This window comes from Manacus candei, unplaced genomic scaffold (genome assembly GCF_025592945.1).
Source record: "Manacus candei isolate 608988 ecotype Guabito, Panama unplaced genomic scaffold, ASM2559294v1 h1tg000002l, whole genome shotgun sequence".
Taxonomy (NCBI): domain Eukaryota; kingdom Metazoa; phylum Chordata; class Aves; order Passeriformes; family Pipridae; genus Manacus; species Manacus candei.
The window spans coordinates 9051431-9078260 of NW_026138050.1; the positions used below are offsets into that span (position 1 = coordinate 9051431).

At 40.5% G+C, this 26830-nt stretch overlaps 1 protein-coding gene across 1 annotated transcript; it reads right to left on the reverse strand.

Moving 5' to 3' along the window:
- Positions 1-979: 979 nt before the first annotated feature.
- LOC127465080 (nodal modulator 1) lies at positions 980-26472 on the reverse strand. The gene is made up of 31 exons (XM_051775582.1): positions 26143-26472; positions 25794-25883; positions 24487-24532; positions 23952-24052; positions 23721-23827; positions 23463-23535; positions 22796-22948; positions 21519-21656; positions 20902-20991; positions 20176-20281; positions 19604-19754; positions 18939-19116; positions 18042-18183; positions 17080-17211; positions 16180-16316; positions 15816-15903; positions 15291-15354; positions 14040-14135; positions 12792-13001; positions 12406-12488; positions 11260-11419; positions 11010-11136; positions 10300-10413; positions 9518-9645; positions 8789-8930; positions 7885-7968; positions 6316-6426; positions 4886-4987; positions 4544-4663; positions 3499-3591; positions 980-2616 (listed from the first exon to the last, which is right to left on the reverse strand). Exons 1-31 carry the CDS (start codon positions 26455-26457, stop codon positions 2485-2487), a joined length of 3813 nt encoding a protein of 1270 aa, XP_051631542.1. The 5' UTR covers positions 26458-26472; the 3' UTR covers positions 980-2484.
- Between the last annotated feature and the right edge of the window lie 358 nt (positions 26473-26830).

A 26830-nucleotide genomic window follows, 5' to 3' on the forward strand; every position in this document is an offset into this window, starting at 1 on the left:
CATAAAGAAATTGCAATGGTCCATTTCATTCTTAAACCACAGAACTTTGTGCATCACTGATGAATCAACCAAATATACCTAAAATTCATTGTTGCTTTGGGTAGAAAAAATAAGTAGCATGCAATGCCATCTTTGTCCAGAGAGCCTTACTCTAATTTCCCACAGAATTCAGCCATTTGCCCATATTTAGCTCACCAACCAAAGAATTAATCATTTTTTCACTATTGTGCCTGCAAAAAATGAACAGTAAACACTGAGCCTTGAAAGTTTTCCAGTAAGAGTCAATATATTAGAAATGTTAGTCCCATCCTGCATTTATTCTCTGTATTAACATAAATTAAAGATGCAACAAGCAGCTTTAACGGACATTTTCAACAGGAAATATCAAAAAGACCAGTCCAACTCACTTCCTGCACGTGGTTGTGGGGATTTCACAGCCCACACTGACTGTTCTGCTTGTGCCTGTGTTATCTGATTCCTGGTTTCTATACATATTTGGGGATACTGATTTCTTGGCATTTAGTTCTGCTTTAGAAAATCATCTCACGCTTTAGTTTTCCCTGTGTTCTCAAAGAGCACCACGACTTCTCTGCCAAGTGGGAAACTTCAAGCTATAGTTTCTGTTAGGAATAAACACTTCAAAAGCAGAATAAACCTCAAAACATGGGACTGGAAGCAAGTAGGCCATGGGCGTGCTGCAGAAGGCAAAAAAATTACAATTTTGAGAAGAGATGCTGGGCAAATCCTAGTTTTAGAAGCAAGCATTAAATTAGCAAGAATTAATACTTTTATCTTTTTTGTTTGTTTGTTTTCTTTTTATTAACAGCATTTTCAATGCTTAAGGTCAATCATCAGCAGGTCTCACAGTTCAGAGATCAGAATACCTGGTACTCTTTCAAGGTACATGGACATGTGCATTTCTTCCTCATACATTCCCCCCAGACCAGCAGTAGCTTTTTTAAAATTCACCAGCTAAAGATGTATTGAAAATGTACAATTTATTATAAGGCTTACAACACCTTGTTTTTTTCCCCATATATTTCATCACAGCAATATAAAATTCCAGGTCATTAAATAGAGAGCATGATAATTTATTAGAGCTGCATCTCAAACTCTATACATACACACTTTTTCAACACTCTTCATTCTTATTATGATCTTGACAAAATTTCCCTCTGAGAAACTGGAAGGATCACCGAATGAAATTTTAATTATTTAGGCCCAAACTATTGCAAAGTGCCAACAAAACAAGCACAAAACCTTTAGCATCCAAATTTCTAAGAATGGTAGGGTTTGTAAGCTTAAATATTTAAATGTAAAGGGACTTTATTTCAAGTACTGTAAAAGAGAAACATTGCCACTTACTGGCAGTACCAATGTCTTTGCAATATTTGTAGGCATTTATGTACATCTTTCAAATGCTCTGTTAACCTTTATAGTATTTGTCAATAAAAAGCCCCATTAATATTTAAACTGTGTATGTCCAACTACCCACTTCAAGCAACAATCAAAAGATAGCCTGTAAGAAGCAGTTATTTATTACAGACTACATTGTTGGGACTGTACACATTGGAGATTTCAAAAAGCTCACATTTCTTATAGTAAAAAAAAAAAAAAAAAAAAAAGGCAAAAAAAGGTAAAAAAAAGATAAAAATAAATCAGTCATGAATTGGCAAAAAGGCTGTGCATGGCCTGGGCAGGAGATGTGACCATCATGGGCAAATGGGTATCACCAACACCACAGTACAACTTTGGAAGGAACAGTGTAGCCAGCTGGAGCCACCTCAGGAATACCTGAGGTCTAAAAAGAGATCACACTGAAACTGAAATTTAAACACTGCTTCTGCAACAGGATCATCAGAACTTACCTGATCATTAACAACTAACCTTACCTGACATGGAGAATTTGTCTTCATTGGGCAAAAACTTAATCAAAGATAACAATCACTGGACAAGAACTGAAATCACAGCTGTGCAGATGACACTCTTCAGTCAAGCTGCTGAACTGGAAGTGACAATGACATAATTCAACAGTCCAGCTACGTCCCCTGAAACTTTGTTTCGAGCACCACTGATTCAGTAGAATCCCTACCTGCTGCTTCTGTACAGTGGGTATTTCTAAAGGTAAGGAAAAATAATCCCAAAATCTAGAGACTGAAATCAAGTAGTCTATCACCACTGCTTTTATAAATCATTAATGAGGACAGTATGACCTGTTCCACTGAAAAAATAAAGCATTAATTGTCTTCAAGTATGGGAGATGCACTCACAGTTACAGCAGAGGCATTCATTTCATCACTTTACAAGGAAATCTATAGACTCCATAGAAAATTTACAACCAAAATGGAGCTAGTGTGACAAACGTGTAGCAAAAACGAAAATGTCAAGTCTGCAAATTCAACAAAAAAAAATGTATTTTAGTGGCTTTGCTCCCTCAGGCTCCAGTTTGACAGAGCACCACCTCACACAATCATTCCTTTCACCTCACGTCCGTCTTGTCTTCTGTTTTTTCGTCTGTCTCTTGGCATCCTCTGAGCCACCAGTGTCAGAACCTGCCTGGCCAAGAGCACGGACTCCCTGCAGTCGAGTTGTCAGCTGGAGCAATAAGGGAATAAGCTGGGGGGAAAAAAAGGGCAGCAAGTTGTGATTACAGTGGTATGTAAGGTCTGAACAATAATGTTCTTTAGAACGTTTGTGCAGTCCCTCACAAACAGAATCTATTGCATAAATGGCACATCTACTAAGATATCAGAATAAGGCAGCAAATCTTGGGGAGGAATTAAAATCAAACTTCTGGGAATTCCTGATAATTCAAACCTGAAGTGATTGTCAGTCACCTTTTTTCCCGAAGTCATCTAGCCAAGAACAGTAGTTTGAGTCCTGAGTCTAGAAATTACTGCTATTTTCAGTGGAGACAGTTCCAGGTGGCACTGTAGAAAAACCTGGCAAACCTAATGTTGAGTGCTCTCTTACCCATGTTTGAGAGGAAATCAAACTGCACAGACACATCAGAAAAGACTAGAAGAGCACAGCTCTTCTAACAAAGAGAGGGTTATATAGCAGGTATTTGTATTCCTCTTCAGAGCTTTGGACTAGGGAGGGTGTAAAGCTAAAGAGACCAGACTCAAGGACTTGCAAGATTTTTTCCAGTCTGATCATTCCTGAAGCCAATAAAATAATTATTATTTTCATTCCTATTATCATGGAGTCTGGTTATCTGAATTTGAATAATGCTGTATTTTTTCTCATATCCACCAAATGAGAAGCCAAAATTCAGGCACAGCACCGGAACTCAGCTTCACACTAAGTTTTTTTAAAGGAAAGTATTTGTCCAAAACATAGCTATGTTGTGACTTTTCTTAAAACAAGTCACAAAAGGTGACTGTCACTGCTTCTCTTTTTGGATAAAAACCCAACAAACCCCCACTTAACAGAGTACAACATATTCACTCATAGGACAAGAGTATTTGGATAAGAGTAAAAAAACCCATGCTCTACCTTATCATGGTTGTAACCAGCCAACAACAGGAGCAGTGTCAGTGGTAATGCAATATAAGATCCTTGGGCAATGTCTTGTTCAGGCAGCTTTCTCTGAAAACAGAGCAGACCACAGATTTTATTTTTGTTTTAAACAGTCAACTGGGAAATCCCTCAGCTCAAAGCAACATCAGCAATAGGATCACATGGCATGTCCAGCCCATTCCATCTGACTTGCTTCCAAGTGCTGCTCTAAGATTTACTTTACCTTCCCCTTCAAAGCAAGTCCTCTGGATGAGATTCACTCATGTAATACCTTCTTCCTGGGGTTTGCTGTTTTGTAAAGCTAATTCACTGATGGTCAGTCTCCACAGTCAGCCTGCTGTGCTTTGATTTACCTGTCACCTGCTGCCCAAACCTCTATGATCCCAAGGATGCCACTACAGCAACCATACTAGCACAAAACCTTTCAGGCACATCTGCATCCTTCATTTCTAACTCCTGTTTCATGTTTCCCTCATGTTCCACTGGCATCTGAACATGCAGTGAAGAAGAAGAGAAACAGATCATTCAAGTGTTACAGAATGAACACCTCACTAAATTGACTGTCCTGTTCAGAACACACCTTCTCTCTCTCTCAAGCAACAAATTTCCTCTGATGCTGGTTTGAAACCCCTCTGGTTTACCCTCTACCTCAGCTCCAATAACTAAAGCTCTCTTTTTGGCCTTGTGACACTTCTTTCATACACACAAAAGTCTTTAAAGGGATTCAGACAACAATCCTTATCCTTCTCCTTCACTCTCCAGTTCCTGCAACCTTTCAGTGAGTGTCACAGCTACAACCCTTCCTGACCTCCTTACCTGCCCCCCACAACATGCCAGGTTACCAGGTAACATCCCTGCCTGAGGCCTTAAATGTGGCCAAATCTAAATTCACTTTTTAATGCCCCTCATAAACCTCTTTATATTTACACTTACAGAAAGTTTGGCCAAGAGCACAAAATATATGCAGGCTGTACCACCAGATATTGCTCCCAAGGTGAACACTGAAGCATTTTGTACTTACAGTGGGACTGAAAACCAGTGTAATGTGTTTGTGATATCCAATGGCAGTGAAAGAAACTTGAGGCAGGGTGTAGTCATACTGTGATTTAGACAATGTAGAATCCAGGAGCACCACATAATTCTGTGGATAAAAAAAAAATACACTCAGGCTGCAGCATCGGGAGCAGTCTGAGACAAAAATCACATTTAAAGGCAAAAGTCAGTTAAACAGGATTCAAATCTTCCAAGACATGGGTTAGCCCAGCAAGAATACAGCCCTGCAGGCACAGCAGAAATAACACTTCATGGCCCTTAGGGAAAAAACCTGAAATGAGCTAAGCTAATTTTCCAGCAGTGTTCTTACCTCTCCATCTCGGAGCAGTGGTGGGAAATGGAAAAACAAGGATAGGCCTAAGTTGACTGTATGAATTGGGTTGTCAAGGTTTTCACTTTTGTAGAGCTTCACCTGTAAGTGAAAGAAGAAAGCACAAACCAGGTACTTCTGAGCCTGCACCACAACAGATAACTTAGACATCCCACATCTTCAGGGATAAAAGCACTTCAAAATTCATCACGTGTTTATGTAAACAGAAAGTTGTCAAGTAGGACACCTGGAAATGTTCTAATCTGGGATGTAAAAAGTCACAGAAACAGTCTTTTTATAGAACTTGAAATATTTAGGAACAACTGATGTCTGACATTTTCACATATCTAGTGTGATATGAAAAGTAGTCTGTGCTGTGGATCACAAAACCGCTCACTTGTGTCTGCCTCAGATCTCAGCACATAAAAATTTCTGCTTTGAAAGGCAGGGTGATGATATGGACCCACCAACAGCACACGTGCATTTATGTGCAACACAAGATCCCACCTAATATTGAACAGGCACAGGCCTGGATAACTTACATATAATCAAATTCTGACATCGATTCCTACTGCCTTAAGACTGAACTGCAAGGGTCTAAATTTCCCCAGAAATATGGGAAACATGCTCAGGGGCTCTTCACTAAGGTGATACATTTTCCCTTCACACCTGCTCTAAGTGTTGGATCCTTTGGATGTCTCCCAAAAAACCCAACAGCTTAGCAATGAGATCTTGGCAGGTGAGATGCATAACAGACTAGTCTGAAAGAAATCCAGGCACTGCATTTATATTTGTAGGTAACATTTCAAGGAGCTTTTAAACACGAGAAATGATACTATAACTCCTACCCCACTAACACCTCTTGCAGACACTTCTAGCATTTACACCCTGAGCCAAAAAGATCACAGGTGTTTAGCAATTTTTTTGGATCCCAGTACAGTCTTGAATTTTGGAAATTTCAGCTTTACTATTGGCCTCATACTGTCTTTCATAACTATACTTTTAAATTCACATGTCCTATGGTATTACTGCATTCATTTGGCACCTTCTTGCTATCAGACATGCAGGTCAAAAATTCCAGGTGTTTCAGGAATTAGTACAGTTCTCTGATACAAAGGACTCGTTTCACCCTTGGTGTTTTGATACCTCTGCAGACAGACCATCCCTCATCAGGGAAGCAGATCCCAAAATTTACGGCCAACCAAGTATTTCTCAAACATATTCTCATTAAAAATGGAAATATTAAAGCAAAGCAGTCAGGAACACTGCTATTCTATCTGGAATTCAAATTCACCATCATTAAAATATTAGTTCTAATTTGAATTAAATGTGTTCTCTGGCCATTGAACAATTTCCAGTGATCCTGCAAAAACACCCAATGTGAAAGCAGTAACAAGTACACTTGGCAAAGATGAAAGGCTTGAACTTACACATAATGTGGAGAGATATTCAGAAGATGTAATTACATTTCCACTTAAATCAAATTGATTAATTTGCCGGAATGCTATAATATTTACATCATCAATGTCACTGTTCCCAACCTGCAATGTAAAAACCAGTCATGTTTTCACCAACAGAGGAACAGTTAACAGAGGACAGTAACACACCTGTCAACACAACACAAATATTGCTTATCATTTTAAATCAAAAGTGAATTTTGTTCTATAGAAACCACATGGAAACTCGAAGGCTTTCCAATTGCAAGTTCTTGTCCTCCAGAGTGCACAGCTTCCAATTGCAGACATTATCAGCACAAGGCTCATGGCATCAAACTAAACTAAAAATGGAAGTATCAAAGGCACACACTACTCCGGAAGAGGCTGAGGTACACACAGAATTGCCTGATCTCAGAATACTGGTCTCAGTATTTTGCATCTGTGCTGAGAGATGCATACTACTGTGCTAGGATGTTTATTCACTTGATTAATGAAGAATATGTTCATATCATAATATAACCTACTTCAAAAATACATAACTTTATATTCTTCAAGTATTTAAAACACAAAACATTTGTGTTTCTAAACCTTAACTCTGATCAGATCAAAGTAAGGAAAGACATTTACTCAAACAATAACTATAGTAACAGACAGGTTATGGTTAGGTCAGGGGCCACAGTCTGGTGCCACTGAGGCCGAACATTTTTCCTGCAGGTGTCTTAAAAACTTCCCCCTCCAGGAGAAAATGGTAGGCTTGCCAGGGTAGGATTAGCACAAGCTACTGTGAAGAGCTGTCACTTGAAACACAGAACCTTCATCTTCTGGAATGTGGGTATCCATTCTCTTCCCCTTCTGAACCAGCAAGGACTCTTAGCAAGAAGACACTAAGGACTTGAAAGATTTTTGCCCTTCTGTTTTGCTGCAAAGGAGGGCACTCTGATCAGGCAGGTGTCTGAGCTCAAAAAATGACTGAAAAGCTCTGGACAACTAACAAGGTTAATTAACCTTTGTTGGATGTCAAGAGATAAATGCAAGGCAGCTAATCTGGATCTATAAGGATGGAGGAATATTTAACAAGATTCCATCAGTTTTCAATTCAAAGGTATTATTAATTTTATAAAGACTTGCTAGTCTGAATGACACCCACATCAAGACTGCAGGATTTGGACCAAATAAAACGCAAAAATGTATCAATCTGTAACTAAATACAAAGATAGGATAATATGGTAATTTATGACATCCTCAAGCCAACTACTGCTTTGTTCCATGTCATAAAGAAATGTTGAAAGGTATTCTATACATTTATTCTCTTGTTTCTGGATGTATAGTTTTTATGATTGTGAAAGAATCCTTTTCACTTGTTTACTGTTTGGGCTTTATCTCACTTTTTATTTTGAGCTATGGTGCTGAAACACAATATGGGCCCATATTTAGGGAGCTAACTTGCTGAAAGGCACTTGTCTAAACAGAATGCATTCACTACACTGCTGCTGACAGAACAGGCATAATGCCTAGACAGATGCATTTCATATTTAAGTGATACTACCAAAAAAAAAAAATTACCTCAATGGCCCGATGCTGTGGTAAAGCTCTTTCAATGTGATCGTTGCCTTCAGCTTTGAGTTGGACATGATACACACAACCAGGCTAAAAGCAACATTCAGATGATAAATCCCAACACTGAATAATACATACTTTAATTTTAGACAGCAGTAACAGAATTTTCTAACATTCCATTTAAGATAAACAACCCCAACAGATTTAACTCTGTGCAGTTAAACTTTTCTTAATCCCAAATAGAAAATTTAACTCAATAGCACTATTAGGGGTGTTTACTGTCAGCAAATAAGAAAGGGCTATCACAGGACTTGCACTGGTTTGTTACATCACAGTATTAAAAGAAATCAGCTTCTGTGAAGTGTTTTAGTTAGAAAGAAAACACATAAACAGGATTAAAACCTGCTTCCTGCTTCAGCAAATTGCTTATTTCATACATAATGGTCCTGTAAATTCAGCTTCCATATTTCCTGCAGAACAGCTTCCTTCACATACATGTTGTGCAATTAACATCATACACACACCCAACATCCTGCTAAAAATAGGCTGGCAGCATTTTCACAAGGGAAACTAAATGCTTCCCCAAATTCTTCTGCCCAATAAAATTCCCTGCTCTATCACCTGAACACCTGTCAGACACACTCAGTACTGACCAGGGGCTCAGGTCATGTCCCATGAACTGCTCAGTGTTTGTGGGAGGCCACCACAGTTTGCTGCCATTATGTTCCACAGACTTACACAAGTTTTTCCCCCTCTTACTAGACTGAATGTTCTCTACATGACACTGTTTCCTCACACACAAAGACTCAAGGGAATCTGAGCTAGCAAATGTGATGGCAAAACAGAAATGAGTAACTAATTAACAGAACACATTTTATCAAGTAAAGGACAGAGAGTGTTTAATCCTTACCCGAAGGCCACGTAGCCTGAATTTGCCCTCTTCATCTGTTATCGTGTCTTCTCCATAGATGCTACAATCCTTCTGTCCCACAGCTTCCACTGAGACTCCCTGCTCAGGCTCTCCATTTAAAGAAGAAACTGTGCCATAACAGCTAGAGGTATAAAGAGAACCAGTTGCTACAGATGTGCAGACGATGTTTTAATGCACATTTGAAAGACATTTTACAGTTATAACTGATGGGAAAAGTGCTTAATGTATTTAGCATAGCACAGAGAGGAAAAGGGGAATTCATAATGTGTATGTAAAACAGTTTAAATCATTAGAATTCACTGCAGTTCAGAGCACAACTTTAGGAATCCAAGTTCCCTAACTTCCATGAACAGCAACTCTTTCTTACCCCTGAGGGCAAGGAAAGGGAGGATCTGGAAGTCAGATATTCAAATTGGTCTACCATACCTAGAATAGTCCTCTCCCCTCCCACTGGATGCAGCACAAGCCACTGACAGTGCTTTCACAGCAATATTTCTCTCTGTAGCCCTGCCAGCTGGGCTTAGCTATATACCCACATCCATGAAAAAAGGCTAATAAAAGTACTTATCCACAGCATAATAAAGTAAAGCTGTGCCTTTGAAAGTCTCCTCCAAACCTGCAGAACAGAGGTGTGCTACAAAAAACCCACACATTTGGCATAATCCCTCCTGATACAGCCATTCTGCATGGCATTCCAGCTCTACTGACCTGTAAGCTGTTCTGTACCCAGTTATCCGAATTTTAAGATTTTGTCCTTCCTGCACTTCAATCATTTGTGATGACGGTTCAAAGCGAAATTCTTTCATCATGGGTTTAAAGTAATACTGCCCTGGGCTCTGCAAAAAGGCACAAAACAAGCTGTTTACTCACAGTGATGTAAAATTTCACCAACTCCAAACAAATAGGCTTTGCAAGAGCTCCCTGAGGAGCTGAAGTTCTCTGTTCCAATCACAGGTTAAACTGGTCGTAAAATGTGAGCACTGAAAAGCAGGGAGCACATTGGACAATAAACCAATGGAACTCCACCAGGTGACAAAGTCTGAAGAGAGAAAGGAAACTACAGCCCTAAAACCTTATCACAAGGCCTCAAGGACAGGAAAGTGACCACTAAAGAAGGATGTCTGCAAGGAAACTGTTCAGGCATGTCTACACACATATACAGATCAATAATCTAATTAGATTTCCTTGCTCTAAAGACTCTCAAATGATCATCAACATGGCTTGCTTCATGTTTACAGACTGCAAATTAGTAACTGAGATCAATCAACATCATCTGCTACCTGTCGGGGAGAAATCTCTTGCCATGTTAGATTTCCCATCTTTCACTTGCTAAGATTTCCAGTGCTGTCCACTCACAGGGATCTACATCTCCATTGTGGGCTCAAAGGAGACCTGCCACTCAGGAGAGTTGATAGTATCTGTATTTGGGAGGGTAAAGTAGCACAGCATCACATGTGCAGCCACATCCAGAAGAATCAATTCCAACTTACCAGATTGGAAAAAGTCAGCATGCCATTATCCTGGGTTAGGAGGTTGGACCGAAATACCCCTCCACTGAGAGACAAGAGAACTCCAGCGAGAGCCTGGTCATCCTCTGATTTGATCTGGTTTTGCAAAATCAGTAATGGTAAGTGTAAGAGAGGGCTGCTTTATGAAGAAGGGTTCAATTCAGAAGCTCCTTGCAGCGTGCACAGATGGGCTGGTTCTGAGCACTCAGCTGTAGGCAGAACTAACATCTGCAGTGCATTCCCTCTGGCCAGAGCACAGGGCTGCAGAACCTTCTGCTCTCAACACCTGGGCACTCACAGCCATGGCACACAAAGTATCCCAAAGACTGGAACCAGGCAGTAGTTGGACCAGACTGTACATGAAAATATCACCTTGAGGGATAAAAGCCACTAAAAGAAGGAGGTCCAATTCTACAAAAGCAAATAAAGCCAGTCTTTTGGACTGCAGGCTCTAACTTTCACTCTATAAGCCTTGAAAATTATCTTCCACATGGCAAGTCATAGTCTTCAACTGAGCTCATCCACTGAGACTTGTTTCCCCATGACAAAAATTATTATCCCAATAAAAATAAATTATCCCCAAATCCCACACTCCTTTGTCTTTGGGTGGAAGACATGGGTTAACTTCCTTGCCTGTCCAGCTCTAACTGCACACATTATTCATTCAGAACCCAAAGTGTTTAGCACATTACCTCAAAGGTCACCCCAGCAAGAGCAAAAGCTTTGAAGTCTCCAACTGTTCCTTCTACTGCAGTCAAAACAAAACCTTCCTTCTGAGCAGTAACTGTATATTCCAAGTCACTGTGGAGTGGCCCAACACTTCATATAAAGGGAAAGCAGAACTTGTTTTAAAAAACCACTTGCATATCACATACATGTTGTCAAGTTATCACTGTGTTTTAACTAAAGAATCCAAAAGATCAAAAGAAATCTGTTATTTACCTGTAGGCACCTTTGTCATCGGTGAAAACTGTGATGAGTGGGGAAGTTGCCCCCTTTTCACTAATGACAATCTCAACACCTTCCAACTCAGGATGAATTCGCCCTTCCAGAAATAAGCCTGCTTTTCCATGAATCTCTATCAGCTTTCCAGGACAACTCTCTTGGTCATTGCAAAGGGGATTTAAGACAAACAAGAAAGTCAAAACCACACACTGGCTTACAGCAGGAGTTTAACTACTTCCAAAGTGATCAGCTGATGTCCTTTTACCTTAGGATAAGAGAGTAACCCACACAATTTTACAGCCTCTCAACATGTCTTAAAACATCTAAACATTGCCAAAATCAGTAACAAAATAGTTTCAAAGCTACAAGCAGATCTCCAAAATAAACCTTCTGGATTTCCTAAGTGGTTGGAGGATTCATGAAGTTACATATACTGCAGCCACATGGAGATGATGGCAATATTTCCTTCTAGAAAACATTACACTGAACTTTGACCACATTCTTTGACTTAAAATTTAGGTCAGCATGTGTCATGTTTAATGACATTAATTAAAATTTCATTTCCCCCCCCTCCAATGTATTTAGAATGTGCAAACAAAGAGTCACATAGAAAGAGGCACCAAACATTTCCTAGTGACCTCAAACAAAGTGTGCCCACTTAAAATCTGTGGGCAAAGTGGACACTGACTTAACAAGTAGCATCAATCGACTGATGATAACCCTGACAATTCTGAAGTTCACTTTTTTTGGTAAATACTTTTACTGGCTAAAAAAATGCAACAGAAACCTGAATTCGGTAACAAACTCAAAATACAAACACTGTTTTGCACAACTATTTTTCTAGATGACAGTAATATGAACAGTTCTCCAAATCTGGTGTAATATCCAAAAACCTAACCCTTCCTCTTGTGCCAGGTGGTTTTTCAGCACTTGGAAGCATATCCTGCTGATAAAAACTATACTTGCACCCTCTGTCAAATAGCCATGCTCCCAAATTCCAGAATGAAATTGGCCCAAAGAAATAGCTGCAACTGAAACTTTTCTAACATTACCTTTAAAGAGTTATCCATATGTTTATCTATAAGGATACATTTCTGCCTTAAAAAATCTACTCCTTTCAAAGTACAAATTATTTATATTTACCTCCACTAACAAATGCTTCCACATAAGGTGGGTAAAAAAGCAGCTCTTTTGAAGATGGTGTCACAGTAATTTTCTCTCCAGACCTGTAAAACACAAATAAGATATAACTGGAAGAAAACCAAATTAGTAGCTCTCATGTGTAACAGAGTATGGCACATTGACCCAAGAATCCATCTAAATACTCCAAGAAAAAAGTATCAACAACAGGCTAAGCAAAATCCTTGCTATGCAGTACTAATTTCCATTTAGCTGACAGTCAGCAAGAAGAGGCACAGGTAGCTATAGAGTAGCTCTTTCCTATATGGAATTATATCACTATTCTGTTTAGTAAAAACACCAGACAATAGCACAAAAAATACAGTTTGTTCACTGGGGTTTGGTATTACCTTGCCCAGTATGAAAATTCATATAAGAAGGGTCCTTGGAGCTCCTCCACCATTTCTTGCACTGGGGGCTTTGTTCCTTCCTCCTCTTGCCCCTTCTTTTCTCTCTCCTGTCGACGGCTCTCAATCTCTGCCAGCTGCTGCTCCCGCCGTAATTCCTGTAGGGATTTCAGGGGCCCTAAAACTAAGGCAGGTTCACTGTCAATGGATGACCTGAAAACAGGGAGGAGAAAACAAAATCATCTCCTTCCATACAGAGGGATAAGAGCTTGTTGTATCTGTCAATTACTGCCTTTATACCACAGCAGGAGAGTCCCAGGATATTTTTTAAACCCATTTTTTTTTATTGTGCTGTTTATTCCAAGCGTAAGTAAAACCTTTAACCTTTATATCAATCCTACTACAAGAAACGGTCATTCATAGGGGCTACAGGTAACCTACCTACTTACAGCCCTCACAAATCCTGCACCAGCACACTATAACCATTCTGCTGTCTCAATGTTTCCTTTCCAGCTGCTGAGGTTGCCCTGCAGTTGCAGTGATAGGTTCATTAAACACAGAGAACTCAAGGCAATACTCTGCAGGTAATGTTCTCTGAAAAGAGGTTTTCTACACTCAAAAAAGTTTGAGAACCCATAGTCTAGAACAAGTAGCCATCAGCAGAGCATTAATAAAACAGTCATCATTATCAGACACTTCCAGGCAGATTTGGCACCTCATACAATTAAAGCTGTTAGCAAATCAGTGCTCCCTAGTGAGCTGTCTGTTCAGCTAAGCACAAATTGGTGCATTAGTGTGTAATCACTCTGCATGGTTTTCCTTTTATAACCCTCTTCACACCAGCAACAATGCTCTAAAGCAGCAGATTCTCATTCTGAGGAAACAAAAAAGGAAAAAAATAGATACCAGAGCTAAAAAGCTCAGACCTAAGCTAAAACAATACCTTCTAAATTCTGAAATGTCAGTTCATTAAAGTGTATAAAAACTCAGAAAATCATTCCTTTTTACCATGACATACAAGTAGTGAGGGGCTATATTAGAATGAAGAGACAATGTTCAAATTGAGGGCTGGAAATTATTTAACTATCTCAAACTCAAAGCACATCTTAGCATAAAAACCTCTTGCAGTCTAGACTTGGACAATATCCCCTTAGAAAGCAGACACTGCAGTATTAAAACTGGAGTAAAGCTTTATGAGAGCCATGTCTTTTTCTTCCACTTTTTATAGGCCCAGGATTTCTTTGCTCTTACTTAATGGTAATAGTCACATCCATCAGTTTATCAGTTACAATCGTGCCAAGGACATGGTGTCGAACTGCAGTGAGTGTCAGTATGCTGGGAGAGGACCTGTAAATCAAAGGAACAAAGAGATGAATTCAAGGTCCCCCTCCTAAATAACCAAATCTTACTTAGCAGAGTTTGTGGTCCCACCCCCAGGACTGAAATGCTTTATAAAAGACAATATAGAAATCACACAGCAAAGTGCAGTGCTGAGATGATCACATATAGGAAAGGGAGCGTTTTCCAGCTCTAAACCCCAAACCCTGCACGACACTGGCCAAACCGATTCCTTCCTTTGTGCCTCCTGCTTCCTCTCAAGCCAAAGCTGCTTTGATTGATTTCATATGTGCAATCCCTTTACACAGAAGGACACTCAGAAGTTTGTCATATTAGACACAGATCACCAAGATGCCTCAAGTCTAATGGTGCTTTGCTGCCAAGAGAAGGTTTCTGCTTCTATCCATTCAATCACCTTGTGCCAGCTCTCATGCTTCGTATATCTCTCTTTTAAGTACTTTTAATTCACTAACACAACAGAAGATAATCAGATTTTAATGCTGAATTTGTTTTCTGCCACATTCATGAATGAGAAGTGGCCTGAGAGCAGAAATCCTCTTTATTCCTTGTAAGCAAAGCACCATTAAGCACATCACCAGATCACATTCTATAAATAACTAATAAAACTTGGCTGAGTTAGGAAGATCAGCACTCTTTAGCACTCTTTACTTGTGACTAGAGTGAATATTTCCTCAGCTTGCAAAAAATGGGGTGAGTAGAATCAAATCACCAGAGATTTGGCACTAGTGATGTGCAGTGGTGGTCTAAGCCTCTTATTAAACTTACTGTCCTATCTTTTGCATTTCAGCTCTCAGAAGTGATCAACAGTTTTCACTGAAATAACTCTTCTTTGTTACAAAGAAAACCCAACACTAGACAGAAGGCTGACAAAAATATTCATTTAAAGAGAGAAAAGCATCTTTAAAGCCTATCATTAGTTGATCTTGGGGTTTTTTTAAGATAGAAAGGGCAAGTTGATTTTGGGGTTTTTTTAAAACAGAAAGGGCAAGAGAACACATTTGATACAACTTGCTAAAGCTTCCCTCTATTGGACAGTCCTAGCAACACATCCTGAACTGCTGAAAGCAAGCAGCTGCAGCAGAAGGCAGCTTTATGAAAAAGCATGCTGAGAGGCATAAGATCATAAACAGACTACACTCTTACGTGTCATAAGTGTAATACTCGTGTTCAAACTGGTGGCAGGAACGTGGGGTCACTTCATAAACACCTGTAAACATTAACCCAAAGAATGATCTGCTGAAAAAATTCAAGCTTACTATGTTGGCTGAATTCTCAAGATCAAATGAGACCAGAGGTACAGAAACAACTATAAAATTTGATTATGTGAGTATTGCCTTTCACATAGACACTTTCTGATGTGACTGGCAAATAGAACCCATACAAATGAGATAATTTTGAGATGATCTTCATTCATCATAGATTAAGGTCCATCACCAAGAAAAAAACAGTAATATTTTACTTCTGGGATCTCGATTTAGGTGAAGGACTAAATAGCAGGAGAAATGGAGAATTCTAAAAACTTAGAATAGGCTTTTTATATACAAATATAAATAAGACAATGCCTTTCAGAAACCTCAGAAACTACAACAGAATTTTTTTTTAAATTCCCAGCAGTATTAGTTGACTAGTTCTTTTTCATTTTTTAAACTAACATTTTAGAGCTGTTACCTGGCTTTGAAAGACAGAATCTATTCACTCCTTTGGACAGGTTATAAACACCAACATTCTCTGGTCCATTTCCATCCTGATAAAATTCCTGTGAAGCCATAGCACAATTCATTATTAGTAACTACCAAACAATAAATGAAAACAGTATTTGCCTAAAAATACACTAATGCATCTCTTTTATAGCAGCTAATATCACAAGACTATTTTACCAAATCTAAGAGATAAATTTTAAAGCACTCTAAATGTCAATGCTGCTGTGCTGTATGATCCTCTAGAGGCATGAGAAAGCCTTGATTCCAAGCATAATCCAAACTACCTGCACAAGGTCATTAAAAAAATACAAGGATGTTTGTTTCCTACATACCAGTGTGATTGCATGAGAAAGAGAACACCTCAGCATATATCCAGTCTGCCTGAATTCTACTCCTGACACATCTTCCTCCATGACTTCCAGTTCCAAAGACTTATTCTTCCAGCACCAGTCTTCATGTACAATGCTTACTAGAATACATGCCACACAAAGCATTTTAGTAATGTAAAACTGTGTAAGTAAGGGCAAGTTTTGTGGTATAAAAAGCTTGTACCACTCTAACTTCCCTGACAACAATCTTTAAAGTCAGATATACAATGACATTGCAATAACAGACCTGGTTCACAGCACTGCAGTGTCACCAGGAATGCTGCACATTTCCTATCAGAAAAGCTATTCTATAAAAAGGAATAATGAAGCCTGGTCACCCTGGAAGGCTCCTCAATGTGCAATACCATTGTGACAGCCAAAGCAACGTAGAGGACATCACAACCCAACCCAATTTAACCCAGTGGAAAGATATTCCATTTCCTATATAGAGAGCAATCTTTATATATTTCTAGACCTTTCCCTGGAAAACAGTTTTCATAGGCCAAAGAAAGCTGGCCAAAAGACATACTGCTACTAGCAGTGCTCTGGAAGCAGCAGAACTAGGGTGTGCCCCTGTTCTGAGGCTTGGGACAAGCCAGTTCATGATAAAGCCCATCTTCCTCACACCAGCCATGCAGACCAAAAAAACTCTGGGGAGCAGTCACCTTTAAGCTGACACAGGGTTTTAAACATACAAGACTAATGACGCACTGTTATATAGTATTTTTCCAAATTCTCTCAAGTTTCACAGCTAGTTCAATGCTGGGCATAGTGCAAAGAGTATTGATAATAACAGAAGTGTTCAGATTAAGTCAGAAATTTAGCTATTAAGGTACCACTCTAAGCAGTTCCCCATGATCCTACCTTTGTATTTGCCTGGGAGCACATTCTCAAAGGTGAAGGACACTGAGTCCCTGTTCCCTGAGAGCTGCAGTGTGCGTTTCTCCCCTTGCCGGCTCACGGACTGTAATGTCACCATCAGGTCACCACACAAGTCTGTGCAGGGAAGAGCAGAACATGAGGATGTTTCCAACTAAAATTCTACTCCTATTTCTTAGGCACATGTTTATCAGGGTTATTATGCATTCTGCACAACTTTTCAGACTGTTAATCACATTCCTTTATCTAACAGTAAGTAAAAACCTGAGGCCAACATTAAATCACCTTGCTCTGCAAAGACTACAGGGCCCACTAAACACCCAAGAGACAGAACATGAAGTGCAGAGAGGATTTAGAGAGGAAAAAGGAAGGCAAAAATGACAGAAGTCAGGCTCCAATCATCATCTGCTGAAATCAGTGGGTAATCAAGGAAAATAGCAGGAGAGAGGAACCTCAGACTAAAATAAAGACAAAAAGCCTATGAAAGAGAACAAAGATTGAAAGCTTCTGTGAGCAGCTTGAGCATCTATTCTGGAGTTTTTACATGTACTGCTTTTTTTTTAAAGATCTTTTTCACCTCCAGTACTTCTCTGACTGATGTACAGTACCCCTAGTGTCAGTCAGGAGCATTTCCTTCCAAAATCTACCCATCTTCTGCGGAAGGAAAACAGGTCAGAATTCCTTCCTGAGAAAGGAATATTTGCTTATCCCTAGCAAGTACTAAAAATGGGTACATGACTTTACTCCAAATTTTATTAAGATGCCTTACTAGGCCATAATATTGACCAAAAAAAAGAGCTGCTTTATCTATGAGTTGGAAGTTAAAATGACTTACCTGCTGATGGGGCTAACCACAGCAAGTGTCTTGATCTGACCTGTACCCATCCACATGTGCTGTGCTAAAGGTCTCCATTCCCATTGACACTTCACTTTCAAAATGGGCTTACCTAAACAAGAGATCTTCCCTGAGACAGATGCCAAAAACTGAGAGAAGGTCACATCCATTATTGGTCTGTCTGTAACAGTAACAGGGAACATTTTGGGTTTCAAAGCCAATCCTGCTCTGGTCTCAGCCTCTGGAATAATCACCTGTAGAGTATATGACAACAAAACATCACCAGCTTTCAGATACTAGTCCAAATACACCCACTCTGCTGTCCTCAATCCATTTATCAGAAATTGGAAAATGGAAATTTACTGTAAACCCCAGGCAAAGCAAAGCCAGCCTCTCAAACATGCTTTTCAAAATCCTGTATTAAAAATCCTCCAAAGAACTGCAATAAAACTGAGCTACGAATGCTCCAAAGAGCTGTTTCAAAAGTCTGAGTGACTTCCACTCCAGGGTGTGCTGCAGCTTCTACATGAGGCTATGTCTCTGTCTGTGAGGACAGTTAGAGGACTTATAACCACCCACTTGCTCATCTTTCAGCCTGAGCTATCTGTCACAATGCAAAATCCATGGGAATTCTGCTACAGGTTCTGCTGTAACCTGTCATCCCAGGAATCATTCAGGCACCTGAGAAAGGGACATATTACAGATTTGACTCAGGAGATAATAAGAAGTGATCTAAGGGACATCACGACTAAGAGGAGAGAGAAAAAAGAACTTACAACCCAAATGGCCTGATCTCCTTTTAAAAAGTATAAAGGACAAAGACCATGGGAATTTCAGCTTGTTAAGGAAACAGAAAAAGCAAATAACTGTCACTGTTTAAACAGTGCAAACAGGAGAAAAGGACTAGAAAAATCTAAATTCAGTTTTTCAAATTTTAAAAATTAAATGTTTAAAATCTTTTAAAACACCGCGATAGTCCCACAATGAAGAAATGAAAGCTCATTCTTACCTGAACATTGTATGTACCCGATTTTGCCTTAAAACAAAATGCTCCATGAGGGTCAGTTTCTGTTGTAACTAGTGCTGCTTTGTCTTTCTCTTCAGGTATCATGGTTACCTTGTATTTACTAATCTGTTTGACTGTGTCAGGGAAACGAGTTACTGAGATTCGGCCACACACACTGAATCTGTCAAATAAATACCAGCCATCAGAACCAATATTTGACAAAAATCCTAAAAAAATACTTGTTTTAAAACTTCCTTAAAAAGGGAACCTCACTATGTTAAGGTAATAACACTTGAATTGGAACAGATTTCTCCTGAAACAGTGCTCCTATCGGAGATGCTCCAAGCAAACACAGTGGAGCAAGTGCACTCCTGTACAATTAACACATCTTTTCTTTTAGGAAGTCACCATGATGTTATGTTACATTTTGGCAACTTGCTTCACTCCTCCTCGCCACCAACCCAATCACTTCAAGCACCTTAACTATTACTGAGCAAAACACTGTGGATAAAGCATTACCCTGCACTCATGTTGTTCTATCTACCTTGAATTTCTTGAGCAGTATTTCATTCCTGACAACAGTACACAAGCCTGGGCATGGCATGGGAAAGGACCAGCCATATTTCAAGGCCTTGTCCACACATTTTCAGCACACCACCAGTACTTACCCTGTTGCAATGATGTTTGCCAGCTGAGGTGTATTTGGGGCGATCTTCACAGTAATAGTATCAAAAAACAGGTGTTCTTTCTTGGCATGAATTGTGTAAGTACCTGTTGTTATGTTCTCAAGGCGGAAAGAGCCATCAGCTTTTGTTTTCACTGCAACAAATAACAGGAAGAGTTAAAAAGCAGAGCATGTGTTGACTGTCTATCCTTATGCATCAACAGATCCAGAGGGCATGCACTGCTTTAGACTATTTTAAATTTATATTGCACAACAAGGAAATGACATTATGCTTTTTTACTAGATCAACCTTCGTTTCTGTATTTCATAGTACAATTTGGCACGTGGTTGAAAGAAATTAAGATATTTTCAACAGCACAACAAATGAACACCTAACACTCTCACCTAAACCAGAAAATGCAAATCAACTGCATGAAAACCACTTTAATATTTAAAATACATTGCAACAAAAGTAGTGTATTATCCTGAAGGCTTAATTCCATATCATACACAAGTTCTGTACTTGAGCTTAATAAAAGCTTCCCTGTAGCAACAAAGATCTGAAGCACTGCATACCTTTAATCTGATTGTTCAGAGTCACAGTGGCATCAGCAACTCCTTCTCCTTCAGGACCATTCAACACCCTGCCTGTGACAGAGAAACCCATCACATGGAAAACAGGCTGAAATGGGAAACAGTTAACATTAGTCTTTACTCAGGAAATGCAAACACACAGCAATCAACACCAACTGTTATCTCCCCATACACACATAAAGGAAATTTATTTCTAGCTCTAGGAAAAGAATGTACCAGAATAATCAGAAGGAAAGTATGTATTGATCTCCACACATCCTGTTCCCCTAAGTACAAAACACACATTCTCAATCTATCTGCCTCAGTAGAGTTCAGAAGGGCCCAATAACAGATCATTTTGCCATTACACGAGGCACTCTGCAAACCATAAAAACCCACAGGCCCTTCTCCAGAGATGTGACAATCTGAATGAGAAAATTTAAGCAACCTCAAAGATTACTGCCTCGTTGCAACGTGGACATGAAAGGGAGCATAGCAGACAGCTTTCCCCTATTTTCTTTCTTCCTAGTAAAAAGGACCAAAGTATAGAAACACAGCACAATACTGGATATTGTCTTGTACCTGCTGTGCAAGGGAGGTATGTATAAACAAGCATCTTCAACTTCTAACAAAGAAGTTTTTCTACAATACACCTGCTTTCTGCTAAAATCAGTGATTCTTTTAAAGGAATGAGTGGCACAAAAAGACTATTTCCTCTGCAGGCCTTACCTCAATCTGTAAACTGTCATGTTCTACAAGGAAGTCCAGTCTAGACGGGGCAACATCAAAGGTGATTCTCTCTCCTCTGTAGAATGGTATCTGAAAGAAGACACATTGCTTTGACCCCTAAGAAGCTGTGAGGACAGAATGATTTTCCTTTACCATTTTCTATGCCCTCATTACCATCGGACACCTCTATGAAGGGTCCAGTGAGCTGCAAAACTCCTAGAAAAAATAACTCAGAGGGATGGAGACTCAAATATCAGTAATATTTCAAGACTGATGGAAACCATGAGATTATCAGAAGAGATGGAAAAGTAACCCTCTACTCAGAGGGTTGGATGTGCAAGAGCTTACAGACAGGAGACTATGATTGCTACAAGGACTAAAGGAATGAGAGAAGCTTGGATCCCATTTCTAGAGCTAAAGACTGAGAATGCAGGACCATCACTCTAGACAGTGCACAGAGAACCATGTTCCCACACCACCCAGACATAAGAAAGGGAATAGGAAAATAAGAAAACAGAGAGCTTAAAGGAGAGGAGGTGGCAGTAGCACATTCTAGTTTAGAAAATGAAAGTTAACAACCCACTGAATAGACAAGCAATTAATTTCTAGTTACTTACCACAGTGTACTTCCCACTTGGCAGAGAAAGAAAGCTGAAAGATCCATCTTCTTTAGATACAACATTGCACAAATAGGATAAAGACTCATCTCTTGACTGGAATCCATCCACGGGAGAAATATTGCAGCCCACAACATCCTGTGGTAATAAATGCAATGCAATCTTTTTTCTCGAGTCAAAACAGAGAAGACAATTTGGGGGGTATGTAAGAGGGTTCAAAATACTAAACTATGAATGATGGCAAGTATAAAATCAATTTAGAGGTAAAGTTTGATAACATGACTTAAAATTCATGTACAGGTAGAAGAGGCAAAACCAGCCAATACTGAACTTCGTGGTAACAAGAACAGAAAACTGGGAAATTCAACATTCCCAGAGTTCACTGCAAGACTGACTTCAGTTCTGTGGACAAGGTTAACATTACAAAACAGAGCTCCACAGAACAAATCACAGTACATGACAAATGTTTCACACTCATTTAATAACACACTCATAACATGGCAATAGAAGCCGTTGAACTTTGTCTTCCCATCAAGAGGACAAAGAGCAATTAAGACCTCATGCTGAAGACAAATTACAGCTACTGTACAGTGAATTTCAGGATTTGTCTGGCAACACCTTGTGCAGGATGCTGGTCTTCTACCATGGAGAAGTATCATTCTCATGAGGGAACACGTTTACTAACCAATATTTAATGTGCAAAAAGGTGTAATACTGGAAAAATAATATCTTAAAACTGTAACCCTGAACCTTGCTGACCAACAGGGAACATACATATCGATAACATGCTGTGGGACATACTATATTTTGCACTTGTTGCCTGCTTCAGTTCAGGTCTTAGTGTTCTATGCCCCTGAACAGCCTGATTGTTCAGGAATCCAGCTGTGTGAAAACAATAATAAAGAGGTCAAAAGAGTCGACATCAAAAGAATCTTCTAATTTCTTGTGTCCAAAAAAACATGTAGACCTCAAGCCTCAATTTTGCCAACATTTAAAAGATGGTTATTGTGTTACACATCTGAGTAGTTCCATGGAGGTCAGAAGAAACTTGGCATGTATACAAATATTGTACTAAAAGGGTCTTGTTGGGGAAAAAGATAAAAATCATGCAAAAAAACCCAAACACAGAAATACAGCTTGAGGGGCTGTACAGTTTATGTTTTCTATAAGCCAAGCTCAGTGAAGGACAGAGATGAGTATCAGGGCAATACAAATCTAGAAGCTATTTAGCTGCTTCTTATCTGTGTCCATATTAAAAGGTACTGATAGACCATTACCTCCTTAGTGACCGAAGAAGAGAAAAGCAGAAACATGACCCCTTTCATGGGTTCTCCATCGCTCCTCACAGCCCCAGACACGTTGTAGCCTGCGACAATCAGGGGGCTGGCAGCATAAGCATTGGAACTCGTCACCCGGACCACTGTCTTTGCCTGAAAAACAGAAACATACAGGCATTAGATCTCACAGCACCTAAATAACAATCAGACCCTGTGTATTCAACAACAGAAACAGAGCCCAGGGCAGCAGTACTCAAAGAGTGTCCACAAGCTACTCAAAATACAAAGACACTAAAGAAAAGACACTTCGCAAAATGGTATTTTTCCCACTTTACTGATTCAGGAAATGGTCAGGATCTCAGAGCTCCTCAGGAAGTAAGCAGTCTGAGAGGAAAGGATTAGAGCATCTGCTAAAATATTCAATCTCTTGCAAAACATACAGGATTAGTAGACAGAAAGCAAGAACTCATTTCCCAGTCCTACCCTGGCTGGCTTCACTACCTCCAACCTGGGTCTGCACAGGGCAGTTTCTTGACTACCTGAATTAAATGTATGAAAACTCCATTGACCTTGTCCACTCACAAAAACCCTTCCTCACACTAATTGATCAGGACAAGCAGATCCACCCTCCCTAAACAGGCAAATCAGAACTTTTGTTGGCTCTAACCTCTTTCAACATCCAGGTGGGATGCGATGCAAAGATTTCATATTCGCCAGGAAGCACTTTAAAGAAAGCAAACCTGCAAGGCAAGAAAGGGGTTATGTCTCTTCAGAAACAGTCACAAATGTTTGTTTACAGAAAAACAATTCAGACACACATTAGAAAAAGTATTTCAGAACTATTACAATCCCAGTTGCTGTGGCAGAATTGAAAGAATCTTGTGTAAATGAACAGATTAATTAAGTATGTACCACCCACACTCACTTTCCTCCAGGTTGTGTAATAGTTGCTTGTATGTTTATGTCACTGCCAGCATTTCTCAGTGCAACCTGAACTCCAGCAGGACCTAATGTCTGACCTTTGCTGAGAACCTGTCAAAATAAAAAGAAACAAGAGTATAAATGGAAAAAAATACCTCGTAGAGCTGAAGCAGAATGTTTTTTATGAAAGCTGAATTAGTGCAAGATGGAATAAATAAAGATAATGGAGTCTAACCTTTCCATTCACAGAAAACCCTGTGAACACGAAGTTAATATCACCTCCCTTTGTGCAAATGTCATTAATGCCATCCACATGAATGTCTACACTGGTTGGTTCTGGAACAGAAAAACGATGAAACAGCATGGTAGTTAGTGAGAAAGCAATCATGAAGAAATTCTGCTTTAGCTTTACAAAACTGTCACAGAAATGTATTAGTCCAAGCATGCAAGTGTTGCTCTGGGAGTCTTGCCCCAGCAAAGTTTAAACATCTCCAAATCCTGAGACTGAAAATCCTCTTTCCCCCCTCCCGCTGCAGCCATTTCTGTCAAAAACACACATTCCTTCAAATCAGTTCAAGGGTTATTTTGTCAGTGTCTACCATATAGCTCTATTTTCCCCAGTACAGTAAGTGCATTTCAGTTATTGAAAGCACACAGTATGGCTCATCTGTTTTGAAAAGCGCTTGATTTTCTCTGCCAACTGCAAGTCAGAGATAAGTCCCCCATTGCAGATACACTGTCCTATTGTAAGAAGACAAATAAGCACTTACCGAAACTCCACCCTAGGGGAGGCTCAATTTTAAGAATGAAATCCCCCTAAAAAATAAAAAGCAATAACTGTCTTCATTGATCTAAATTCAATTTAGCTAAATTATGAAAAAAAAAGTCATAACACAACCATCACGCTGCAGAGAGGAACACAAAACTCAAGTGTACCATTCTCCTTCCCTCTTACTTCAGATACTCTGTTCAAAGAAGCAGCAAAATCTACCCAGACAGGCCAGGATGTTGGGCTCACATCCAGCCAGCTAAGAGCAAAAATTAAGTATCACTGTGTTTATACCACTTCAAGAACAAACCTGGCTCACATTCAAGCAGCTCAGTGCTAGAAAGTGCTCAAATCTACCTCTACCTGCCCCAACAGATGGGTTCTAAATTAGCCTTTAGTATTTCCACTAGGAGATCCAACTCAACCATTCTGCCCAAACATGAGACAACAAAACTTCAATCCTATTAAAAGCTCTGCTCCAGAAGGGTATTAATCTGCACAGGGATCCTCTTTATAGTGGCCACCAAACGTGTTCTGCCACATATATTCTGAAGTTCAGAATGGAAAGGTTCAAAGGCCTAAGAATGAAACCACTGAGATCAGAAAGCATCTTACATTCTTAGATTGAGAAGGGAAGGAATTATTTGGAGGTTGAGCTAGATGATCCTTAAAGATCCCTTCCAAACCAAACTATTCCATGATTCTACTTCTGATCCCTAAGTTAACCAGCTCTTTAAAAGCGCAAACCACTTTGACCATCTGAGGGCAGCTTGTAATTCATTTGAATGTAAACATCTTTCCAGTCTAATACACTTTAGACTTCTGATTCATTCTGAGCTTCCTGTACCATTATTTCCTTAAGACACTTCTAATACCTGCAGTTAGTAACTCAAGTTATTTTCAATTCAGTCGTATCAAAACACCTTCTCATACACATCTCTTTCCATTTCTATAGGCAGAAAACAGAAAGCTTTAGCTGTACTCTGTAGTAACCTGTACTATTTGTACAGCTGCAGCACACAGCTGTTGGCAGTAACTACGGCTCCCAGTGCTGCAGTCATTCCAATAAACAGCACAAATGCAACACCACAGCTACAGCTACCAGGCTTTTCTCAGCATAACTAGCACTAAGAAATAAAGTAGCTGCCTTACAGAAAGAAACAGCTGAAAGTTTGGTCCAAACCACACTAAATTATGTCCTGATTCGAAGGTTTCACGGGAAGGGTGTTGTTCTGAGGTTTACCCTGGCGGTAGGTGGGGAGACGGGGGCAGCACAGAGGGGACAGCGCAGGTGGTGCAGCGTCTTACCTTGTCATAGAGAGGAATCATGAAATACCCGTTGTTCGGAGCACAGTCTGTCTGGTATTTCAGAGTACCGTGTTTTGTATATAACTTAATCTAAAAGAAGCAAACACAACAAGGGTGCTTTAAAACAAGGCTAGGAAGGCTGGAACCAGGCACTGTCTAACCAGGTGCTCTCACAGCGCAGCACCCGCCGTGCCCGGGGGCAGCAGGACGAGGTTCACGGTGAGCCCGGGCCCGAGGGAAGGAGACCCGCAGTCCCACCGGCCCCAGCCCGCAGCACCGGCACCGTGCCCGCGGCCCGGGCGGGAGCGCTCGGGGGGGCCCGGGGGCAGCCGGGGCCGGCGGCGCCCACCTCGATCAGCGAGTAGTTGATCTCCACGTCGGACTTGACGAAGCCGCCGCAGCCCACGACGATGTCCTCGGAGCCCCGCGCCAGGGCGCAGCACAGCGCGCAGAGCAGCGCGGCCGCGGCCCGGCCCCGCATGGCCCCGAAGCTCCGCCGGCGCCTCACGGGCACCGCCAGCCCCGGCCCCTCCCGGCCCCGCCGCCCTGAGTCAGCGCCGCCGCCGCGCGGCCGGAAGGGCCGTTCCCGCGGGGGCGCCCCCTGCCGGCCCGGAGGGCTGCGGCCGCTCCCGGGGCCGCTCCCCAGGGATGCCCCGCTGGACATCCCCCAGCCCCATCCCACTGCCGGGGATGGCGTCAAGATGGATTATCTGTGCCCCAGGCTGAATCTTCGCACGTTTTGTAAACGTAACTGATGTCGTCAGGTAACTTCTGCGAAAGGAATTGGTGTCTTCGAGCTGAATTTTCTCGCGCTTTGTGAACACAGCTAAAGTCAGAACACTGCTGAAACAGAAGCTGCTTAATAAAGAACTTCGCGTTTCAAGCATTGCGCGAGATTACGTCACACGAATAAATATGTATTGCGTAGGCGGAGAATATTTATTAGGCGGGTTCGTGTAATGTAAATTTTACGGTATAAAAGATGTAATTTTTTTTTACCGCTTGGCGCGCTTGATTTGCGGGAACCTCCACCCTGC